The sequence below is a fragment of the Capra hircus genome, chromosome 6 (assembly GCF_001704415.2).
Source record: "Capra hircus breed San Clemente chromosome 6, ASM170441v1, whole genome shotgun sequence".
In the NCBI taxonomy this organism is placed as follows: domain Eukaryota; kingdom Metazoa; phylum Chordata; class Mammalia; order Artiodactyla; family Bovidae; genus Capra; species Capra hircus.
In genome coordinates, this window is record NC_030813.1 from 73003260 (window position 1) to 73025362 (window position 22103).

The 22103-nt window shown below is 42.8% G+C and overlaps 1 protein-coding gene across 1 annotated transcript in view; it reads right to left on the minus strand.

Moving 5' to 3' along the window:
• IGFBP7 (insulin like growth factor binding protein 7) overlaps positions 1-22103 on the minus strand; it is an 81016-nt gene that overhangs the window by 4804 nt on the left and 54109 nt on the right. The window contains exon 2 of the mRNA XM_018049499.1: positions 9584-9693. Within this exon, the coding sequence (XP_017904988.1) occupies positions 9584-9693 (110 nt within the window). The remainder of the gene's footprint in view (positions 1-9583; positions 9694-22103) is intronic.

Here is a 22103-nt window from a genome sequence, read left to right on the forward strand (position 1 = left end):
AAAAAAAATCTGTGATACATGACAAAGGGTCATTATCCCGAATGTGCAAAAAAAGCACAAAATGATAATAAGAATCGACCCCATGGAAAAAAGAGTAAAGGCTACAAACATGATTCATATAAAAAGAAAATTTAATATGAAAATATTTTCAGTGTAGTCAAGGAAATAAAAGCAATAATGAAATGATACTTCTACTCATCATTAACAAAAACTAAAAAGGGGTAATATTCAGTGCTGGTGAGTATGCAGGGAAATGATACCCATACATTGCTGAGGGGGAGGGTGAACTGCTACAATGGATTTAGAAAGTAATCTGACATCACAGCAATCAGACAAGAAAAAAGATAATCCAAGGGGTAAAATTGTCATTATATTCAGATGGCATGATTCTGTATATAGAAAACCCTAACAATTCCATAAAACTACTAGCACTGATAAATGAATTCAGCAGGATACAAGAATAACATACAGAAACCAGTTACATTTCTTGACATTAACAATGAAATACTGAAAGGGAATGTAAAAAAAAAAAAAATTCAAAATTGCATCCCCCAAAATAAAACACTTAGAAATTAACCTGGTCAAGGATTTGAAAGACATATTCTGAGAACTGTAAAACAATAAAGAAAACTGAAGATGATTCAAGGGCATGGAAAGATCCCCTGGAGAAGGGAACGGTTACCCACTCCAGTATTCTTGTCTGGAGAACTCCATGGGCCCAGGAGCCTAGTGGGCTATATAGTCCATGAGGTGGAAAAGAGTCAGACATGACTGAACAACTTTCACTCACTCACTCACTCATGTTCTTGGACTGGAGAAATTAATGTTAAAATGGCCATACTACCCAAAGCAATCTACAGATTGAATGCAATCCCTATCAAATTACCCATGACACAGAAAAATTACCTATTTTTCACAGAACTGGAACAAGTAATCCTCAAATTTATATGGAACCATAAAAGACCCAGAATTGTCAAAGCAGTCTTGAAGAAAAAACAAAGCAGGAGGCATAACCCTCCAAGGCTTCAGACAACACTACAAAGCTACAGTAACAAAAACAGCATGATACTGACACAAATACACATGGATCAATGGAACAGGTAGCACAGAAATAAACCCACACACCTGTGGTTGGTTAATATTTGGCAAAGGTGGCAAAAATACACAATGTGAAAAACAGTCTCCTCAACAAGTGGTATTGGGAAAGTTGGATAGCCTCACGTAAATCAATGAATTTAGAATATACCCTCTCCCCATACACAAAAATAAAATACATACAAACAGCTCATACAACTTAACAGCAAAACCCCCAATTCAATTAAAAAGTGCTAAGACCTAAATAGACATTTCTCCAAAGAAATACAAATGGTAATAGGCACATGAAAAGATACTCAACATTACTAATTATTAAAGAAATGCAAATCAAAACTACAATGGTAGGTATCCCCTCACACCAGTCAGAGTGGCCATCATTAAAAACTCTACAAATAACAAATGCTGCAGAGGATGTGGAGAAAAGGGAACACTCCTACATTGTTGGTGGAATATTAGTTGGTGCAGCCACTATGGAAAACAGTATGCAGCTTCCTCAGAAAACTAGAATGTTAATTTATGATTCAGTAATCCCACTCCTGGATATATATCCAAACAAAACTGTAATCCAAAAAGGTACATGCACCCCATGTTCATAGCATTATTTACAATATCCAAGACATGGAAACAACTAAATATCCATTGACAGATGAATGGATAAAGAAGATGTGGACTTGTATACAGTGGAATACTACTCAGCCATAAAAAGAACAAAATAATGCCATCTGCAGTAACATGGATGGATCTAGAGATTATCATACCAAGTGAAGTAAGTCAGAAAGAGAAACACCATATGGTATCATTCATATGTGGAATCCAATATGGCAAGGATACACGGAAGAATTGTACAAAAAAGATCTTCACGACCCAGATAATCATGATGATGTGATCACTAATCTAGAGCCAGACATCTTGGAATGTGAAGTCAAGTGGGCCTTAGAAAGCATCACTATGAACAAAGCTAGTGGAGGTGATGGAATTCCAGTTGAGCTGTTTCAAATCCTGAAAGATGATGCTGTGAAAGTGCTGCATTCAATAGGCCAGCAAATTTGGAAAACTCAGCAGTGGCCACCGGACTGGAAAAGGTCAGTTTTCATTCCAATCCCAAAGAAAGGCAATGCCAAAGAATGCTCAAACTACTGCACAACTGCACTCATCTCACATGCTAGTAAAGTAATGCTCAAAATTCTCCAAGCCAGACTTCAGCAATACGTGAACTGTGAACTCCCTGATGTTCAAGCTGGTTTTAGAAAAGGCAGAGGAACCAGAGATCAAATTGCCAACATCCGCTGGATCATGGAAAAAGCAAGAAGAGTTCCAGAAAAACATCTATTTCTGCTTTATTGACTATGCCAAAGCCTTTGACTGTGTGGATCACAATGAACTGTGGAAAATTCTGAAAGAGATGGGAATACCAGACCACCTAACCTGCCTCTTGAGAAATCTGTATGCAGGTCAGGAAGCAACAGTTAGAACTGGACATGGAACAACAGACTGGTTCCAAATAGGAAAAGGAGTACATCAAGGCTGTATATTGTCACCCTGCTTATTTAACTTCTATGCAGAGTACATCATGAGAAACAGTGGACTGGAAGAAACACAAGCTGGAATCAAGATTTCTGGGAGAAATATCAATAACCTCAGATATGCAGATGACACCACCCTTATGGCAGAAAGTGAAGAGGAGCTTAAAAGCCTCTTGATGAAAGTGAAAGAGGAGAGTGAAAAAGTTGGCTTAAAGCTCAACATTAAGAAAATGAAGATCATGGCATCCAGTCCCATCACTTCATGGGAAATAGATGGGGAAACAGTGGAAACAGTGTCAGACTTTATTTTTTTGGGCTCCAAAATCACTGCAGATGGTGACTGCAGCCATGAAATTAAAAGATGCTTACTCCTTGGAAGAAAAGTTATGACCAATCTAGATAGTATATTCAAAAGCAGAGACAACTTTGCTGACTAAGGTCCGTCTAGTCAAGGCTATGGTTTTTCCTTTGGTCATGTATGGATGTGAGAGTTGGACTGTGAAGAAAGCTGAGCGCCGAAGAATTGATGCTTTTGAACTGTGGTGTTGGAGAAGACTCTTGAGAGTCCCTTGGACTGCAAGGAGACCCAACCAGTCCATTCTGAAGGAGATCAACCCTGGGATTCCTTTGGAAGGAATGATGCTAAAGCTGAAACCCCAGTACTTTGGCCACCTCATGCGAAGAGCTGACTCATTGGAAAAGACTCTGATGCTGGGAGGGATTGGTGCCAGGAGGAGAAGGGGATGACCGAGGATGAGATGGCTGGATGGCATCACGGACTCGATGGACGTGAGTCTGACTGAACTCCAGGAGATGGTGATGGACAGGGAGGCCTGGCGTGCTGCGATTCATGGGGTCGCAAAGAGTCGGACGCAACTGAGCTACTGAACTGAACTGAATATGGCACAAATGAACCTATCTATTAATACCAAACAGAAATAGGCTGACAGACATAGAGAACAGACTTGCGGTTGTCAAGAGGGGAAGGGGTTTGTGGAGGTCTGGAGTGGGAAGTTGGGATGAGCAGATGTAAGCTATTAATGCATACTGAATGGATAAACAACAAGGTCCTACTGTATAGCACAGATTATAATATTCAGTACCCTATGATAAACCGTAATGGAAAAGAATGTAAAAAAAAAAAGAATATATATCTATAACTGAATCACTTTGCTGTATAGCAGAAATTAACACAACATTGTAAATCAACTATACTTCAATTAAAAAGAAAAGAAACTGGACAGAATTCCTTGAAGACAGGAACCAATGAGACTAGCAGAATGCATAAGACATTGCAGATAAGAAATAACATTTGTTGTATTGCGGGTACTAAGCAGTTCTCTCAAAAAGTACAGTGCCTCCAACAGGTTTAACATTTTCATAATTATTAAAATCAGGTGGTAAATTTTTTTTTAAAGAAAATATTCTGACAATGTCTATTAAGACTAAATCTTTTGACCTAATCATGTATCTTTGGGGGAATCTATCCTATAGAGAAAAACGTCAGCTGCATGTGGGATATGTATACTCAAATATTTAAGGTGATATTTATTTAAGGTGATGAAAAGTTGGAAACACAGAAATTGTGTTTAATAATTATGGAACACCCACAGTTGGAATATTATGTAGTCCTTGAGAAGCAGGCCTGGAGGGATGCCCATGAAATATTTCTTGAAAAAAAAAAAATTTCAGAGTGATTGCAAACTTTATTCCCATTTCAACCCATACTCTGGGAATATGTTTGTATACATATGGGCATGAATAGGGGTATAGAAAGATGCAAAGTTCATATTGGTTATTTCAAGGAGTGGAAGGAGGTGGGAGGACATTATGCACATCTTTGGATAGTTTTCCCTTTAACAATCACTCTTTTTTTTTTTTAAACTGAAAAAAGAATATTCTTAGAGGTCATGAGCCCTAATCTGAAAAGATGTTCAGGCAGGAAAAGAATAGAAAGCCTCTTAATCTTGGAAACATCTAAATGTTTGGAAAGAATTCTGGTCTCTCACCTTCCCTGTAAGCATCCCTTTGACTTACCAGTTAAGGTAAATACAGCTTTTTCAGTTCATTTCCCCATTTCAAAATATGGCTCTTATAATCTTTGTAGGCTGGGTTTTTTTTTAAATAAAAAAGTTTTTGTTGGAGTATAGCTGCTCACTATAGAGCAAACTCCAGGAGATTGTGGAGGACAGGGAAGCCTGGCGTGCGGTAGTCCATGGGGTTGCAGAGTCGAACACAACTTAGCCACTGAACAACAATAGTTGCTTTACGATGTTGTTATTTTTCACTGTACAGCAAAGTGAATTAGCTATATGTATACATATATTCCCTGTTTTTAATATCTCCTTCCTATTTAGGTCACCACAGAGTACTGAGTAGAATTCCCTGTGCTATACAGTGGGAATTATATATATAGTTATCTATTTCATACGCACTGTGCTGTGCTTAGTCAGTCAGCCGTGTCCAACTCTGCAACCCCATGGACTGTAGCCTGCCAGGCTCCTCTGTCCATGGGGATTCTCCAGGAAAGAATACTGGAGTGGGTTGCCATGCCCTCCTCCAGGGGATCTTCCCAACCCAGGGATCGAACCCAGATCTCCTGCACTGCAGGTGGATTATTTACTGTCTGAGCCACCAGGGAAGCCCATTTTATACATAGTAGTATATATGCCAATCCCAGGAGTTTTGTCTAAAATATATATATATGTATGGGACTTGTTAAGGTCACACGATAAGTACTGGTCAGAATACCACAGGCCACTCACCAGGCTGGGCCTGCCATAGAACTGTCATTGTAGCCAGAAGAGTCTCAGAGAGAAGAGTCATCCTGTGAGTTCTGCTGCTGCTAAGAATCTTTGAGCAAGAGACACACGCTACCTTCTTGGAACCTCAGTTTAACAAGGGAAGATTCTAAGATTCATTTATGTCCAAAAAGCAGTTCCATGCTTAAATCAGATTTGACAGGTGATCTTAAATATAAATCTGTATTTCTTAACAGGCTGGTTACAAGGGGAGTGGAGGAGAAAACAAATGGCCTGTTTAATTCTTTAGGTCAGTGACTTTCAAAGTGCTCTGACATGGCCCATAGTAAGAAACACGTTTTGCATTGCTATCTGGAATATACAGAAGAAAAATTTCATGAAATACCTTTACTTCCCTGGTGGTACAGTGGATAGGAATCCACCTGCCAGTGCAGGGAACATGGGTTGGATCCCTGATCCAGGAAGATCCCATATGCCTCAGAGCAACTGTAGTCCATGTGCCACAAGTACTGAGCCTGCGTGCTGCAACTACTGAAGCCTGTGCACCTAGAGCCTGTGCTCCCCAACAAGAGAAGCTACCTCAAGAAGCCTGCGCATCTCAACAAAGAGTAACCCCTGACTCACTGCAACTGGAGAAAGCCTGTGTGCAGCAACAAAGACTGTAACCAAACATAAATAAGTAAGAAATACCTTTACTAAATGTGCCTTTACCTAAGGTATTTTCTGTTCTACTTTTTAGTCTTTAAGAAAATACTGGTTGTGATCTCTACATTAAATTCAGGACTCACTGATGGGTCATGGTCTATAGTCTGAATAACACTGCTTTAGGTCATGCATGTGCAAATTACATTATGAAGATAGAAGAAAATCAGCAGAACCTAGAAGTAGGGTTTTTGTTTGTTTTGGAAGGTCTATAGAAAAAAAAATTTTTTTTCTGTTTCTTTTTCCTCGCTCCCACTCCATCCATTCCTACCCTCCCCCAGAACTCCTCCAGTTGACAAGCCCTCAAGGGATCCAAGGGATCAATCCCAGAGGATCTCAAAGTTTAAAGGAAAAGATACCTGAGGCTAATTTGCTCCCTGTGTGTGGGTATGTTAGCTGCAAGGGTGGGTAGACAAAGGACTGAACTACTCTCCGCCAAGACCTGTCATGATGTTGGGTCTTGTCAAGATCTTTCATGACACCTGGGTCACCCTGGCTTCTCACTGTGTGATCCTTAGAGAGCTGCACAGAGCTTTTTATGGGAGTTCTTTGAAAAAGTTGTTCCTTACCTCTTCACCCCCTGGGACAAACCAGAAACCTCCAAATAAGCAATGAGGAGCACCAGCAGCTTTCACAGAAGGCCAAGAGGAATATATCCATCAGTTGAGTTTATGCTCTTCACTGCTCCTGCCTTCCCTTTAAAAAAGTAGTTTACTGAGGTAAAAATTTCATCCCTCCGTTTAAAGAAATTTCAGCTGTAAAGGGCAGCTGTAGTACAGCTTCTGTCACCTCTGCCTACCCCAACCCCAGGCAGGTTCCGGAGTCACTCTTGTTCTGCTCCGATGACAAGGCTCCATGACGGCTCCACACCCCTCTGGCCACATGGGGGAGCCAGAGGTTAGCAGGTGACCCAACCTGGGTCAGAGTCCTTCAGTGGGAATTTTAAAAAGTAGCACGGGGATACCCTCTTTTCTCTGAGGTCTTTGGAGTTGCTGGCGACAATTATCGCCTACAGCACGGAGGAATCTTTTTGAAGCACAAGGAGAAAATGAGATCCCCTACACTGAGAACAAAGAGCCAAGTGCCAGAAGCCAGCACGAGGGGTCTCGCCCGTGGCAAAGGTCATGAGGTTAAGGGGTCCAACAGGCAAAGGCAAGTCGGGCCTTAAGGGAGCCTCGCTGAATTTTCTCATGCATCTGCCCCAAAACCAGAGTCTGCCTCTTACTGCATTGTGCTTTTCGCCTACTTTTCTGACATTAACAGGGGGCTGTCCCCCCACCACCTTTTTCTGGAAAAAGTTAATTTAGAGCTTTTAGATAATAAGCCTCCTGGGCATAATAAATGTTTCAATCCAAAAACCCCTCTGATGGCTTTCTAGCCTGCCTACAGGACTCTTACAGCTGCTCCGAGGAGTCAAAATCATTAGAATAGGACTGATTAAGGGTTTCATTTGTTGAGCCAATACTTGCTGCCAAGTTTTCGTATCTTTTATTTGTTGATATAGTTGGTATATAGAAAAAAAAAAGTAGCAACATAGATCTTTGAGTTAAGTACCTTCTTTGTTATAACCCACTGCACCTTTGTTCTATAGGGATGTAACTTTAGTGCTTTGAGGGTGATGCAGATTAAAGAAAAACACTTCAGGGGAAATGAGATTAACATTCATTAAGGAAGAGCACCATAAAGTGTTAACAGGCCTCTCGGCCAGATAATATAAATCACCTGAGAGCTTTTGTATACAAATATACAGAAAGAGTCAGGACTGCTGCCCCTGCATGACTCTATCTTCCATTATGTAAAACTTAGGGTATATAAACACCTTTTAAAAATAAAGTTATGGGGTTTTTGCACAAGCTTGGCCTCCCCTGTGTCAACTCTCTCTCTTTCTCCCTCTCCCTCCCTCTCTTTTTCAGGCTGATCCCTTGGAAAGCGGAGGCTCTCCGTGTCTACTTATTTGCCCGGGCTTCTAAGACCCGCACGAGAGGGAGCCCAAGGTGGGGCACCCTCCACTATTCAAGGGGGCACCTGTGGCCTACTGTAGACGGTGCAAGTTTCTTGTCTTGAGACTTTATTAGCTTTCCGTGTAAACCAAGGAACATCAGTCTCTTTTCTCCACTAAATTTCCTACTACATTATCCTTTCCTAATCTCTCTTTATATCTCTAATTAAATAATTCTTTCCTAAGACGCCAACTCCGTCCCCGCTTTGAATTCCCTGGACCCACCCGGGCTGGACCCCAGCAGCCAAGAGTTGGAGTTCTGACCCCACTGGGCACCTGGACTCAGACGCCCTTGGGGCTAGAATCATTCCTCTCCTCCACCCCAGTTTTTGTTGTTGTTGTTCCCTGAACTAGTGTGAAGCGAGTTTCTACAACTTGCAACAGAAAGAGTTCTGACTATGGGAGCCACAATCACTCCTGGAGTTCCAGAAGTTGCTCCTCTGTTCAGACACCAAGCAAATCAAATAATCGGGGCAGACGTCATCCATCTCAGAGCTTGCTGGAGAAGCAAACCAGCTGGAAAGGTGCTTCTGGCTATGCCTCTCAACTGAAACAAGGTTTCCCTTTTGTTAGCATGAGCTTGATGATATATACTCCACAGACTGCTGTGAGGTTTAAACAAGTCAAAAAGTATAAGAGCACTAATGTAAAGTAATGTACATTATGACTGTGAAGTGTTACAGTATCAAGTGATTTGGCCAATCTTTTCTCTTCCCTTCTACAGGCATGCAAGAAATTTGTTTTCTTTCATATGCGAAGACAACACTCATATACAAGATAATGCTCTTCAAAGGGAAATATTTTCAGGAAGAGTAGCTAACATTGCCTGAGCACCAGTGATTTAGCTGGGCGACTTCCTATGTAATCTTTACAAGAATTCCAAGCTACATTCATCACACAGTGGAAAAATTGAGGTCTAGGGTGACCTCCTCCCCAGGGAACATTTGATAATGTCTAGAGGCATTGTTAACTGTCACAGTGGAGTGTGTGTGTTTGTGTGTGTGTGTGTGTGTGTGCGCGCGCACATGTGAGAATGCACACCAGCTCCTGGCATCTAGCAGGTAGAAGCCAGGGACGCTGCAAAACTACTTGTAGTGCACAGGGCAGCCCCCGCAACAAAGAACCATCTGGCTCAAAATGCCAACAGTGCTGATGCCAAGAAACCCTGACTTAGAGAGAACTCAGCCAGCCCGTCTAAGGAACTCACAATCTCAACCACTGTGTTATACTGAGATACACACATATGCACTCAGAGCAGGGGATGTGTGCCCAGCATCACAGTGCTGCCAGCCCCTAAGGCTTGGTGCTTGGGGACTGCTAACAAGACCACAACAGGGACTATTCTAGAGGTCAGTGTAGTCGTTTGCTAAGACACATGACCAGTGTCCGGAAGACTGTGGGAAAGCCCTGACTGGCTGAGGATTTTAGGCCATTACTCTCCTCTGCAGGGTAACTACTCATTGGTCAGTCTAGGGTGTCTTCCTGAAGTCGCTGCCACTGACCTTGTTCCAGATGAGGACAGGGGTGGGGATTCCGATGACCTCGCAGCTCAAATACACCTGGGCACCAGTGACATTCCAGATGTCCTTGGGGGGCGTCACGATGGAAGGACCTATGGGAGCGGGCACAAAGCCAAACCGTGTTTTTAAACAGTCTTTAACATCTGTCAGCATGCTAGAAATCTGTATTACTAGAACTAAATATTTGATTCTGTTTGGGAGACTGTCCCCTCCATTGGTTATCTGAAGTTACTTTCAAAGACCAGACTAGCTTCCCCCAGCCACCAACAGGATTTTAAGCTATACTTCGGTGATGCATACATCTTGACAGTCAGAAAACAATTAGGAAGAAAAATTTATTGCTTACAAAATTTTCTTCTGTGATTCATGCTTAAATGAGTTTTAATTTACCAGCTGTTTTGCTTGCGTGCAACTTTCCAATTAATATAGTGAACTCCCAAAATATTTAATGTTTTTCTTTTTTATGTACTAGTATTTCTGTTTGGAGAAGGGGGGGCAACAACCAATCTTTACTCTTTGGGTAATGGAAGAAAAAAAGTCTCAGATTTTTGCAAATGCGCTCCACTGTTAATTCACAGGGCACAGCCCCAGGCGCCTGAGAGAGTCCATGTTAGAGGGAAGGAGCCTGGAATCCCGGGATGACAGTACAGTACTTCCAGAACCAAACATGGCCCAAAGTCAAAGCTCGAGGCCATTTCTTCAAAGAATGAGTTAATTATTCCCTCTGAATTTCAGCTCTCCACTGCTTTGGGTCTTGGAGCTGAATAACGTATCTAACTGCAGGGACATCTTGCATCAGAGTCCTGGGAAAGGGACAACCTTCCCTTGGGGCCTGGAAAGTTTTCTGGCATAATCAGCATCCAAAGGGCACGAAGTCTCCCCTCTTGCAACAGGCTATTTCCAGCCCACAATTAATTTCTTGAAACAGAAAGGAAATGACAACAGCATGTAAGAGTTTTCCCACTCATCTCAAGTACTGAAAGCTGATTTTTAAAAAATCCCTCAGGGTAGTTTTATTTTTTCCCTTTGTAAGAATAGGCAAAACATAGTTTTGAAAGCTCTAAATATATTTCTTGCTTCCTTCCCTCTAAAGCCTGGATCTGAAAGGAAGCATGTCTCTTGGCCAGGGGTCTTGGTCTTTTCTGTGGCAATCGTGGACACAGTGAGCACAGCGGGGCTGCGTTTGTGTGTACTGCTGGCCCTGTTTCCGATGCTTCCTCGTCTGTCCTCACCAACACAAGGCCCCTCACTGCATTTTGGGCTCCCTCTAGGGCCCTGGGACCCAAAGAACTTGGACACCACACAGCGGATCTGGCTCAAGCCTGAAGGCCCCGTGAGGCTCTGTCCTCCTTCCCACACAGACTTGGCGGGACAACCTCAAAGCTCAGGGGATCTCAAGGGAGTGCTCTGAGAAGAATGCACCAGTGTTCAGAGATTGGAGGGGCCCGGGAACAAAGCTGCCTCTCACGTAGCAAAACCACATGAGGAAAGTAAGATTCCTGTGAGATTCGAGTGCCTCAGCCTTGCAACAAGCCACTTATTTCAACCCGCAGCCATTTCTCTATAGATGGAGCAAGGAGCAGGGTCATGGGTCTTAGCCAAGGCAGTTTCTGGAGCCCACATGGAAGAACTCTAGACTGATTTTCTGTCACATGTCTTGAAGATATGCTATGGATTCTCTAACAGCCTAATTTTAAAACTAAGATCTCCTTAGTTTTAATATAGTCCAATGTATCAAATATTTCTATTATGATTGATGCTTTTAGTGTTCTGTTAGATTTTTTGTTTTTGGCCCAGACCAAGCTCATAAAGATCTCCTGTTTTCTTCTATAAGCTCCATAGGTTTACCTTTCATATTTAGGTTTTGGTCCATCTCTAATTAATTGTTGTGTACCAGACCACCTGACCTGCCTCTTGAGAAACCTGTATGCAGGTCAGGAAACAACAGTTAGAACTGGACATGGAACAACAGACTGGTTCCAAATAGGAAAAGGAGTACATCAAGGCTGTATATTGTCACCTTGCTTATTTAACTTCTATGCAGAGTACATCATGAGAAATGCTCGGCTGCAGGAAGCACAAGCTGGAATCAAGATTGCTGGAAGAAACAACAATAACCTGAGATATGCAGATGACACCGCCCTTATGGCAGAAAGTGAAGAAGAACTAAAGAACCTTTTGATGAAAGTGAAAGAGGAGAGTGAAAAAGTTGGCTTAAAGCTCAACATTCAGAAAACAAAGATTATGACATCCGGTCCCATCACTTCATGGCAAATAAATGGGGAAACAGTGGAAACAGTGGCTGACTTTATTCTTCTGGGCTCCAAAATCACTGCAGATGGTGATTGAGGCCATGAAATTAAAAGACACTTACTCCTTGGAAGGAAAGTTATGACCAATCTAGACAGCATATTAAAAAGCAGAGACATTATTTTGCCAACAAAGGTCCGTCTAGTCAAGGCTATGGTTTTTCCAGTGGTAATGTATGGATGTAAGAGTTGGGCTATAAAGAAAGCTGAGCGCCAAAGAGTTGATGCTTTTGAACTGTGGTGTTGGAGAAGACTCTTGAGAGTCCCTTGGACTGCAAGGAGATCCAACCAGTCTATCCTATAGGAGATCAGTCCTGGATGTTCATTGGAAGAACTGATGTTGAAGCTGAAACTCCAATACTTTGGCCACCTGATGAGAAGAGCTGACTCATTTGAAAAGACCCTGATTTTGGGAAAGATTGAGGGCAGGAGGAGAAGTGGTCGACAGAGGATGAGATGGTTCGATGGCATCACTGACTCGATGGACATGGGTTGGGTGGACTCCGGGAGTTGGTGATGGACGGGGAGGCCTGGCGTGCTGTGGTTCATAGGGTCACAAAGAGTTGGACATGACTGAGCGACTGAACTGAACTGAACTGATGTTAGGAAGTTGAGGTCAAAGTTCATCATCCCTCCCCAGAAGACAACCAACTGCTTTGGCATCATTTGTTGAAAAGACTATCCTTTTCCTACTGTAAGTGGTGCCTTTGAAGTAAATCCATTGCTTATATATATGTGAGTCTATTTCTGGACTCTCTACTCAGTTCCATTGCATTTATCCTTGTACCAACAACCATGGTATGACAGAAGGAAATGGCAACCCACTCCAGTATTCTTGCCTGGAAAATCCCATGATCGGAGAAGGCTGGTAGGCTACAGCCCATGGGTTTGCAAAGAGTCGGACGTGACTGAGCGATTTCACTGTCTTCACTGTTTCACTGTATTAAAACTAAAGCACTGAATGAAGGCTAGATCCATTATACCCATCTCCCTTTAATTCTATCCTTATTCCAAGAGGTAGAACATTTCAGGAGGAGCAAAAAATTCTTTAACAACATCTTAAAGTGAAAGTTGCTCGGTTATGTCCAGCTCTTGGTGATCCCATGGACTACATAGTCCATGGAATTCTCTGGGCCAGAATACTGGAAAGGGTAGCTTTTCCTTCTCCAGGGTATCTTCCCAACCCAGGGATCGAACCCAGGTCTCCCGCATTGCTGGCAGATTCTTTACCAGTTGAGCCACAAGGGAAGCCCTACCCAGAAATACTTGGAATAAGAGCCATTCCCAGAGCATTCAGATGAGGACAAATCATGCTGTGAGTTCCCACCCCCTCTCTCTCCCAACTCTTTGAATATATATCCAACCTCAGGTGAATGGGCTGAGTGAATATTCAGACCAGAATTTGTCAATTCTGCTACCAGGCCATGCCTAGAATTCCACAAGAATTCTATACCATGAAAATCTATATTACTCACTGACTCCTGTTGAGTTGATGGGGTGGAGAGGCAAAGGAGAAACCATTAGGACCAGTTCCCTGCACAACATTTATGGAAACCCTTGCTATTTCAAACGTTCCTGAACAAATGTTGACCCACAGAGATACCAAGTGGACATAATTTGTATGGAAGTGAACGACGGTGAAAACATTTGGGGCTGATGTGGTGGCAGGTCCAACCCTGCACCCCTCCCCCACTTTAAAGAACCACCATCCCACATATTCCATTCACAAGCAGTTTCACTGCCTGAATTAGCTCGAATTGCACGTGCACCATGCCAGCTCATTTCCTGAAGGTTCTGTCCTACCTCACGAGAGCAGCTGACAACATGACTTTTTGCCAAACAACTTCTAACACTTTCCATGTTGCCTTTTTTTTCCCAGGAAGGCCAAAGCAGATCCAGAATTATTTCTGTTTTTAAGGATAAAGGAACTTCTAGTTCATTCTGAGCTTATTTTCAGGCAGAAAGCTCAAAATCAGTCCTCAAGGCCAAGCCAAGGGTAATAAAATTGCCATCTAAATCATGCTCGGTGTTTGGATTCCATTTTAAACGAGTCACAGACTATTTAAACACTGTAGGGACAAACACCCGGATAGGTTCAGGTTCGATTATTTATTTATCTTTGTCTTTGTTCCAGTAAAGACTTCAAACTACTCAAACATATGTCTAGCAGACATCCTGTACAGAATAACTGCCCACTGCCTCTCTCCTCCCCTTCCTCACCGTGGACAACTCCAGGCAGCAACCAAGCTGTAGCAGTGATGCCTGGTGGCTGGAGTAGGGAAAAATCCATCCCAAGACTTTCCTCACTTCCAGCTCTCCCTACTTTTCTGTTTCAGATGAGTGCCTCCAGCCAGGGTATTCCATGTTTCTTTCTTACCTTTCTCAACTCAATTAGTTCTTATTCCATTTCATGTGATCTTTCTCAGCTCTCTAAATTTATTATATTGCTCCCTTATGTTTTATAATTCTTGCCTGGTAAGCTTAGGTGGTCTCTTCCTTTTAATCATTCCTTGAAGAGAAAGAGGAAGAAAAAGAAGGGAGGAAGGGAGGAGGCAGAGGAGAAGGAGAAGAAAGAGAAAATGAAGTACAGAGAGATCCAGATCTTAAAGTTATAAGGAAGAGGAAAGTTCTAAGTTTGGAAGAAAAGTAAAATTCAATTTAATGAGTCAGTGTCACCTTAAAAGTACCTGGAAAGAGTCAGATCCTCCCAGGGAATGTCCACCTAAGTCTGTGTCCTCTCCCTCAGACACTTGTTTTTCGGCTGTGCCATGTGATATGTGTGATCTTTGTTCCCCGACTAGGGATTGAACCCACACCCTGTGCACTGGAAGCTTAGAGTCTTAACCACTGGGCTGCCAGGGAAATATCCACGTAGAGACTTTTAATTAAGTTCTAGACAAATGACAGACAGGCTACAGCTTACTTGCTGCTATAAATAGCAATGTTCTGAGAAATCACTAAAGACACAGAAAAGCAAGAACTGTTGACAGATTTAAATTTGGAATATTCCAATTTGATTCTGAAGAGTTAAAGAAGGGCTGCTGCTGCTGCTAAGTCGCTTCAGTCGTGTCCGACTCTGTGCGACCCCATAGACAGCAGCCCACCAGGCTCCCCCGTCCCTGGGATTCTCCAGGTAAGAACACTGGAGTAGGTTGCCATTTCCTTCTCCAATGCATGAAAGTGAAAAGTGAAAGTGAAGTCGCTCAGTCGTGTCCGACCCTCAGTGACCCCATGGACTGCAGCCTTGAAGGCTCCTCCATCTATGGGAGTTTCCAGGCAAGAATACTGGAGTGGAGTACCATTGCCTAAAGAAGGGCAGTTCCCACAAAACACACAAATGTCATGAGGAAAAGATCCTGAAATAGGATTAACTTTGAATTTGACAAGCAATTCATTTAAGCCAATCTTATACAAAGCTGTAATAGAGAGGAGAGAGTTAAAATTTGTTGTCCTATAAAAAGCATGGGAATACTATAAAAGAAATATGTGAACAATTTCCTAGTCTCTTACAGAACACAAAACACTCCCTAGACATGACCTGAGATGCCCTCACCATGTTATCATTAAAATAACAAACAAAACCCCCAGAGCTCTTTTGGGGAGAGAACACTTGGCCCTGGATGCTTGTCTACCGCTTATAGCTAGGAGACCTTAGACAAGCCACTTAACTCATTTGTACAGAAGAAACTGAGGCAGGTCTGAGAGTTTTCTTTTGGGTTGGAAGTGAATGTACCCATCATGAATCTGCCCTAGAGCACATTCATATGGCATCTTTAACGTCCATGAAGTTTTGAGGTTCTACTGCCTGGTTCTGGGAGCTCTCATACCTCACAAAGCAGTCTAGTGCACCACCTCATCTACCTAAATGCAATGTACATGACTCATAACAAAGTTTATTCTCCCAGAGATCAAGAAAAATAGAGCTTTAATTATAAAAGTATCCATGGTTACCAAGATAACTAATTTATTAATCTGAAAAAGCTGCACAGAAGATGTTAAGGAGAGGTCATGTTTTGGAGCTAAATATCTGTACTCCATTCAACTGGGGAAATGGTCAAAAGTCAAATTCTTCCTAATAGTCAATTTTTGTCCCATTTTGTTGATATACTATTCAATCACATTTTCCTCTTCACTGCTGTCTTCATTTCTTCCATCATCTCTCTGATGTTTATTCTACAAATTCACCCTTCTTTCTTATTCTCACCAAAACTCATTCTCTCCTCCTAGCATTCATGCCCACTCTCTCATTACACGCTTATTGCTACTTCTAGAACCTTTGCTTATGCTGCTGCACTTGCCTACTGGGAATGTCCTCCTTCCTCTCATCTATTATCTCTATCTTATTCTTTATTTGGAGCTCTAAGGCTGAAATTTCATCTCCCTTTTGAAATTTTTTTTAACAGCTCCAGTTCCCTCCTAATTCTCTGAAATCTTGTTGGACTCAGAATTAGTGCCATGCAGCTTAGTCATCATTGTTGTCTAATGCTTTCCCCTGCAGGGCTAATTGAGAAACGCCAGTCTCCTTATAGAATCATAACTGAGCCAGAAACTCTGGAATCAGATATACTCCCTGTTCATTGGTAGGAGGGACAGATAAGACTGTATATAGTGGGGAAAGGGCAGCAGAAAACTCAGAACATGACTAGTTACATGGAACTAAGAAGATAGCCATTATCTTGAAAATACACCAGTGTACATATTGCAAGGTACCTAACCAAAGTGGTGCTATAGTCCCTTCCTATTTATCAGCTAGAAGATTCTTCATTGTGATTTTCTTTAATCTTCCACTTGACTTCCTCTTCCTTCTTGGCTATTCTCCATTCACCAATGAATTTGCATATGATGAGGGATGCACAATAATTTAAATCTATGTTAGCCAAGCAAGTCCCAATGAGAAGGGTAGATCTCCTGTGGGGAAAGATCATCAGTCACCTTCACATCAAAACAGGACTTCTACAATATGCAGGGTTATATCATTGACATTATAACTCTCACTGAATATGGATAAATGTGGCTAAGAGAGTCAAGCATAAAGACTTCCCCAAGTTATAGTAGATTTGCAGACCACACTAATCTTGTCTCTTAATGATGCTGGGTCCTAAAATAGCTCACAGAAAGTATGTGCATTCATACCAAAAAAGGACGGTTTAAAAACGAAGTGAGATACCACATATGGAGATAAAATGTTCAGACAACTTGGCAAAAATCCCCAGATTGGATTCCGATAACACATTGAAGGGAAAAGCACCAAACAAAAGTACAAAATGGGAAAAGAATAGTAGGAAGGCACTATGTCCAAGAGGGGGAAGGGGATGAAACACATGGACACTTCCTGATATTAAATAAGGGGAAGCAGGATCTGAATGGCTAATTAAAGGGCAGAGCCATCTGCCAAGGCAAGTCATTTCAGGAACTTTCAGAGGTGGGGTGATGCAGTAGCTGGCCCTCGGAAGGGAATCAGGCACACAGTCTCATGGGGGCAAGGGCAGCAAGGGTAGGGGAAGAAAGTGCTGTATCGTAAGCAGCACAGCCCAGATGTAATTTCAGGGTTTGGGCTTAAGGCAAAATCATCTGGTTATGGATGCTCCAGTTGGTTGTTTACATTTTAGAAGATGCGCATGCTCATGTTCAGTTGCTCAGTTTTGTCCAACTCTTTGTAACCCCATGGACTGCAGCCTGCCAGGCTCCTCTGTCCATGGGATTTCCCAGCAAGAACACTGGAGTGAGTAGCCATTTCCTTCTCCAGGGGTCTACTTGACCCAGGGATGGCACCCATGTCTCCTGTGTCTCCTGCATGGCAGGCGGATTCTTTACTGATGAGCCACTGGGGAAGCCCTTATCGTGACGGGGTTCTCTCAAACACTGCTGGGGTAAGAGTATATAAGAAGTGGTTTCTCTTCCTCAGATAACAATGTACTGAGGTGAGATGGGGGACGCTCAACACATACAGACAGATCAAAATGCTAGGGAGGCCATAGACTGTGATGAGCTTGCAGCATGGACTTTGGAATCAGGAGTTCTGCTCTACCACTTCTGAGTTACGTGACACTGAAGAAGTTATTTGACATTTCTCAGTTTATTCATCTGTGAAATGGGATAATAACTAAGTCATTAGATTATCAGAAAGATCAAACAAGATACAGCAATTAGCACAGGACCTGGCATGTGCTAGGTCAGTAAGCATTGCCATGCTGTGTTTAGTCGCTCAGTAGCATCAGATTCTTTGTGACCTCACGGAGGGTAGCCTGTCAGTCTCCTCTATCCCTGGGGATTCTCCAGGCAAGAATAGTAGAGTGGGTCACCATGCCCTCCTCCAGGGGATCTTCCCAACCCAGGGATTGAACCCAGGTCTCCCGCATTGCAGGCGGATTCTTTACCAGCTGAGCCACCAGGGAAGCCCCGGTATTAGTTACTGCTTTAATTTCAAAGCAAATTCTTATGACTGAAGCTGATATAAATTGCTTCTTCAGAGAATGGAGAGGACACATGACTGGGGCAGGGGGTGGCTGGGAAAGGAGCTGGCATTTGAGCAGGCCCTGAAGTTCAGAAGTCAGCCTCCTCTCAAGGAAAGGTTTTCACTTTCAGAGACCTGCCTGAGCAGAGGTGTGCAGGCAGGAAAACACAAACTGGCTGATGGCATAGCGAGCATCCCAGTCCGGCTGGGGAAGAGTAAGGGAGCAGAGCTGAGAATCAGGCGCCGGGTACAGTGGAAGGCAGAGGGGGTGGGGTCTGGGGTCCAGTGTGTCTTTGAATGTCAGAGAGATGAGATTCAAGTGGCGTTTTGGGAGTTGACTTCAGAGGCCTTGACAGCAGGACTAGGACGGGTTAGGGATTAGGAGCATAAATCAAGGTGGTAGTAATGGGAATAGGCTATTAGAGCTCTGCCAAGAGAACGCACTGGCCATAGCAAACAGCCTCTTCCAACAACACAAGAGAAGACTCTACACATGGACGTCACCAGATGGTCAACACCAAAATCAGACTGATTATATTCTTTACAGCCAAAGATGGAGAAGCTCTATACAGTCAACAAAAACAAGACCAGGAGCTGACTGTGGCTCAGGTCATGAACTCCTTGTTGCCAAATTCAGACTTAAATTGAGGAAAGCAGGGAAAACCACTAGACCATTCAGGCATGATCTAAATCAAACCCCTAATGATTATACAGTGGAAGTGAGAAATAGATTTAAGGGACTAGATCTGATAGAGTGCCTGATGAACTATGGATGGAGGTTTGTGACACTGTACAGGAGACAGGGATCAAGACCATCCCCATGGAAAAGAAATGCAAAAAAGCAAAATGGCTGTCTGAGGAGGCCTTACAAATAGCCATGAAAAGAAGAGAAGTCAAAAGCAAAGGAAGAAAGAAAAGATATAAACATCTGGATGCAGAGTTCAAAAGAATAGCAAGGAGAGATAAGAAAGCCTTCCTCAGGGATCAGTGCAAAGAAACAGAGGAAAACAATAGAATGGGGAAGACTAGAGATCTCTTCAAGAAAATTAGAGATAACAAGGGAACATTTCATGAAAAGATGGGCTCAATAAAGGACAGAAATGGTATGGACCTAACAGAAGCAGAAGATATTAAGAGATGGCAAGAATACACAGAAGAACTGTACAAAAAGGATCTTCATGAACCAGATAATCACAATGGTGTGATCACTCACCTAGAGCCAGACATCCTGGAATGTGAAGTCAGGTGGGCCTTAGAAAGCATCACTACGAACAAAGCTAGTGGACGTGATGGAATTCCAGTTGAGCTATTTCAAATCCTGAAAGATGATGCTGTGAATGTGCTGCACTCAATATGCCAGCAAATTTGGAAAACTCAGCAGTGGCCACAGGACTGGAAAAGGTCAGTTTTCATTCCAATCTCAAAGAAAGGCAATGCCAAAGAATGCTCAAACTACTGCATAATTGCACTCATCTCACATGCTAGCAAAGGAATGCTCAAAATTCTCCAAGCCAGGCTTCAACAATACATGAACTGTAAACTTCCAGACGTTCAAGCTGGATTTAGAAAAGGCATAGGAACCAGAGATCAGATTGCCAACATCTGCTGGATCATCGAAAAAGCAAGAGAGTTCCAGAAAAACATCTATTTCTGCTTTATTGACTATGCCAAAGCCTTTGACTGTATAGATCACAATAAACTGTGGAAAATTCTTCAAGAGATGGGACTACCAGACCACCTGACCTGCCTCTTGAGAAATCTGTATGTGGGTCAGGAAGCAACACTTACAACTGGACATGGAACAACAGACTGGTTCCAAATAGGAAAAGGAGTACATCAAGCCTGTATATTGTTACTCTGCTTATTTAACTTATATGCAGAGTACATCATAAGAAACGCTGGGCTGGATGAAGCACAAGCTGGAATCAAGATCGCAGGGAGAAACAGCAATAACCTCAGATATGCAGATGATACCACCCTTATGGCAGAAAGAGAAGAGGAGCTAAAAAGCCTCTTGATTAAAGTGAAAGAGGAGAGTGAAAAAGTTGGCTTAAAGCTCAACATTCAGAAAACGAAGATCATGGCATCTAGTCCTATCACTTCATGGCAAATAGATGGAGAAACAGTGGAAACAGTGGCAGACTTTATTTTTCTGGACTCCAAAATCACTGCAGATGGTGACTGCAGCCATGAAATAGAAAGACACTTACTCCTTGGCAGGGAAGTTATGACCAACCTAGACAGCATATTAAAAAGCAGAGACATTATTTTGCCAACAAAGGTCCGTCTAGTCAAGGCTATGGTTTTTCCAGTAGTCAAGTATGGATGTGAGAGTTGGACTATAAAGAAAGCTGAGCGCAGAAGAATTGATGCTTTTGAACTGTGGAGTTGGAGGAGACTCTTGTGAATCCCTTGGACTGCAAGGAGATCCAATCATCCAAAGGAAATCAGTCCTGAATGGTCATTGGAAGGACTGATGTTAAAGCCGATACTCCAGTACTTTGGCCATCTGATGTGAAGAATTGACTCATTTGAAAAGACCCTGATGCTGGGAAAGATTGAAGGCAGGAGGAGAAGGGGATGACATAGGGTGTGATGGTTGGATGGCATCACTGACTCAATGGACATGAGTTTGAGTAAACTCCGGGAGTTGGTGATGGACAGGGAGGCCTGGCATGCTTAAGTCCATGGGGTCGCAAAGAGTCGGACACGACTGAGCAACTGAACTGAACTAATGGGAACAGAGAGGAAAGGGGCAGACTTGAGAGATTATTCAGGAAGAACCAACACTAGCCAGGAACTGACTGGATATGGGGAAGAGGGAATGAGTTAAAAGTTTTAAGAGGGGGCTGTGACACCATGAAGGGAAGCTGAATCTGAGGCATCACCCTGGGCAATGAGGAAGTACGAATGCCACAGAGAGAAAGGAAACAGACAGGCACCAGTGGTACTAAGGTAAACATGGTCTACTCTACACTTTGCCCTGGAAGGCTGGGTGCATTCCCTGGTCTAGAGGGAAAACTGCTTTCCTGGCTCTTCCCTGGACAGCTTCTCTGGAGGGCATTCCATCTGCTCACTGCTGATACCTGGCCCATTCTCACCACACACCATCCCAGGTAAAGCAGGGGAGTAGACAGCTAAGACACTGCTTAGCAACCTGCCACTTCCCTGCCAGGGGAGTTCATCCGAGTGCAGACTGTCTGGTATGATACAACCCTAGAGATGGCAAACACAGATCCTGAGAATTGCATTTCCTGTCTGACAGCTAGTTACCTCTGGGTTAATGAGACACCCCATTTTGGTTCCAATCTTTGATGCTGAAAATCTTCTTAGTCTATTTTATCTGTAGTAGACATCATAGATTTCAGATGTCTCTCTATGACTGAATCTTGCAAGGTCTCAAAATTATCACAGGTTTGAACTGACCATGGAATATAAACAGCAAGTTGCTTCTTAAAATCTGTTGCTTGCAAACCAATCTCTTATTTGATGATGTCTTCTTATTCTTTTCCCCTAACATGGAAGAGCTCAACACAAAATGAACAGAATAACGACTAAGGGTCTGACTCCAGGCTGAGATTCCCATGCACGGGTGATTCTGGTACATGAAGTCTGAGATTATCCTTGGACGAGTCCTGCATTAGGTAAAATAAATCCATGAAAGATTCAAAGCCAAGTTCAGACGTGTAAGGTGAAGAGATCACTCAGGCAACCATGTGGTGGCTGAGCTAACCTGGGG